Consider the following 1,161-nt stretch of genomic DNA (forward strand, 5'->3'; position numbering starts at 1 on the left):
ATCCAATGAGAGGTGTGTGTGTGGTGTGGTGTGTATAGATATGTAAAGATAATCTCTAGAAAAGCACACAAAAATCTGTAAAATTTGTTGCCTCCTGAAAAGACAACTGAATGGTTTGGGACAAGGTGAAGACAAGAGTTTTTATTTCACCACAAGCCCTTTTGTTCTCTTTTGAGCTTTCTCACCATGTGTTCGTATTGAGTATTTAAAACAACATAGATAATTCACAAGTAGAAATAAGCCTCATAAAGTTCAGCCAGCCTTGTGACTCTCCAGTACATCCAGGCCAACCACCACCCGAAACCCTTCATCATCCCTGTCTTGTACGCTGAGTGTCTTTCTAGAAACCCTGGGGTGGACACTGTTCTTCAGATGAAGGTCTGGAATCCAAAATTGTAAGAATGTCATAGAGACCGAGGGCAGCCTAGTCTGTGAAGTTGGCAGAGCAAACCACTTTCCGAAGCAAATGGAAGCAAGACTGAGAAGGTAACTCACCCACCTGGAGAGGCACCACTCTGGCGATCAGGTGATCAAAATACTTATCAACTGCTTTCACAAAGCCCTTTTCAGTTGTTCTTAGTATCACGGTGGGGTCCCGCAGTAACCAGCTGGGGGCGCAAGAGGACCAGTGTTTGACATAGGACGGGAGGGGGGGTGTTGTGCGTGTGCGTGTGCGTGTGCGTGTGTGTGTGTTCGCGTGCGCGCGTGCTTGTGTGCTGAGTGGACAGCCAGCCACTTGGGAGCCTCCCTTTGCACGTTTTTTGGTCTTTTGAGCTAATGTCTGTGGTCCAGGAGCACGCAAAGGCCCTGCAAATGTGAGTTGGAGGGGAACAACCCCTCAGACTTGAAGATTTGGAAAGAAGGATACTTTCTCTGACACTTATCAGCCTAGGAGGTCCTTCCTGTTCTGTCAGGGAACCTTTGTTTTAGAGCAGTCTTAACCCTTCAGGGAACACTGGTTTCTATCCTTCTCCAGTTCGTTTAAGAACTTTCCTTCAAATATTACTCAGCAATCAGAAGATAACCCATGCCTTTTGCAGCAACATGGATGGAGCTGAAGAGGATCATGCTTAGTGAAATAAGCCAGAAATAAAAAGAAAAATACTGGATGGTTTCGCTCATAGCAGGAGCATAAAGGAGGGGGGGGGGAATTAACAATTA

The 1,161-nt window shown here is 46.1% G+C and overlaps 1 protein-coding gene across 1 annotated transcript in view; it reads right to left on the bottom strand.

The window, feature by feature from the left end:
- Positions 1-1,161, bottom strand: part of GLB1L3 (galactosidase, beta 1-like 3) — a 26,683-nt gene that overhangs the window by 14,079 nt on the left and 11,443 nt on the right. Inside the window, exon 5 of the mRNA XM_012729496.1 lies at positions 500-608. Within this exon, the coding sequence (XP_012584950.1) occupies positions 500-608 (109 nt within the window). The remainder of the gene's footprint in view (positions 1-499; positions 609-1,161) is intronic.

Source organism: Condylura cristata, unplaced genomic scaffold, assembly GCF_000260355.1.
Source record: "Condylura cristata isolate star-nosed mole 26May11 unplaced genomic scaffold, ConCri1.0 scaffold00025, whole genome shotgun sequence".
NCBI lineage: Eukaryota > Metazoa > Chordata > Mammalia > Eulipotyphla > Talpidae > Condylura > Condylura cristata.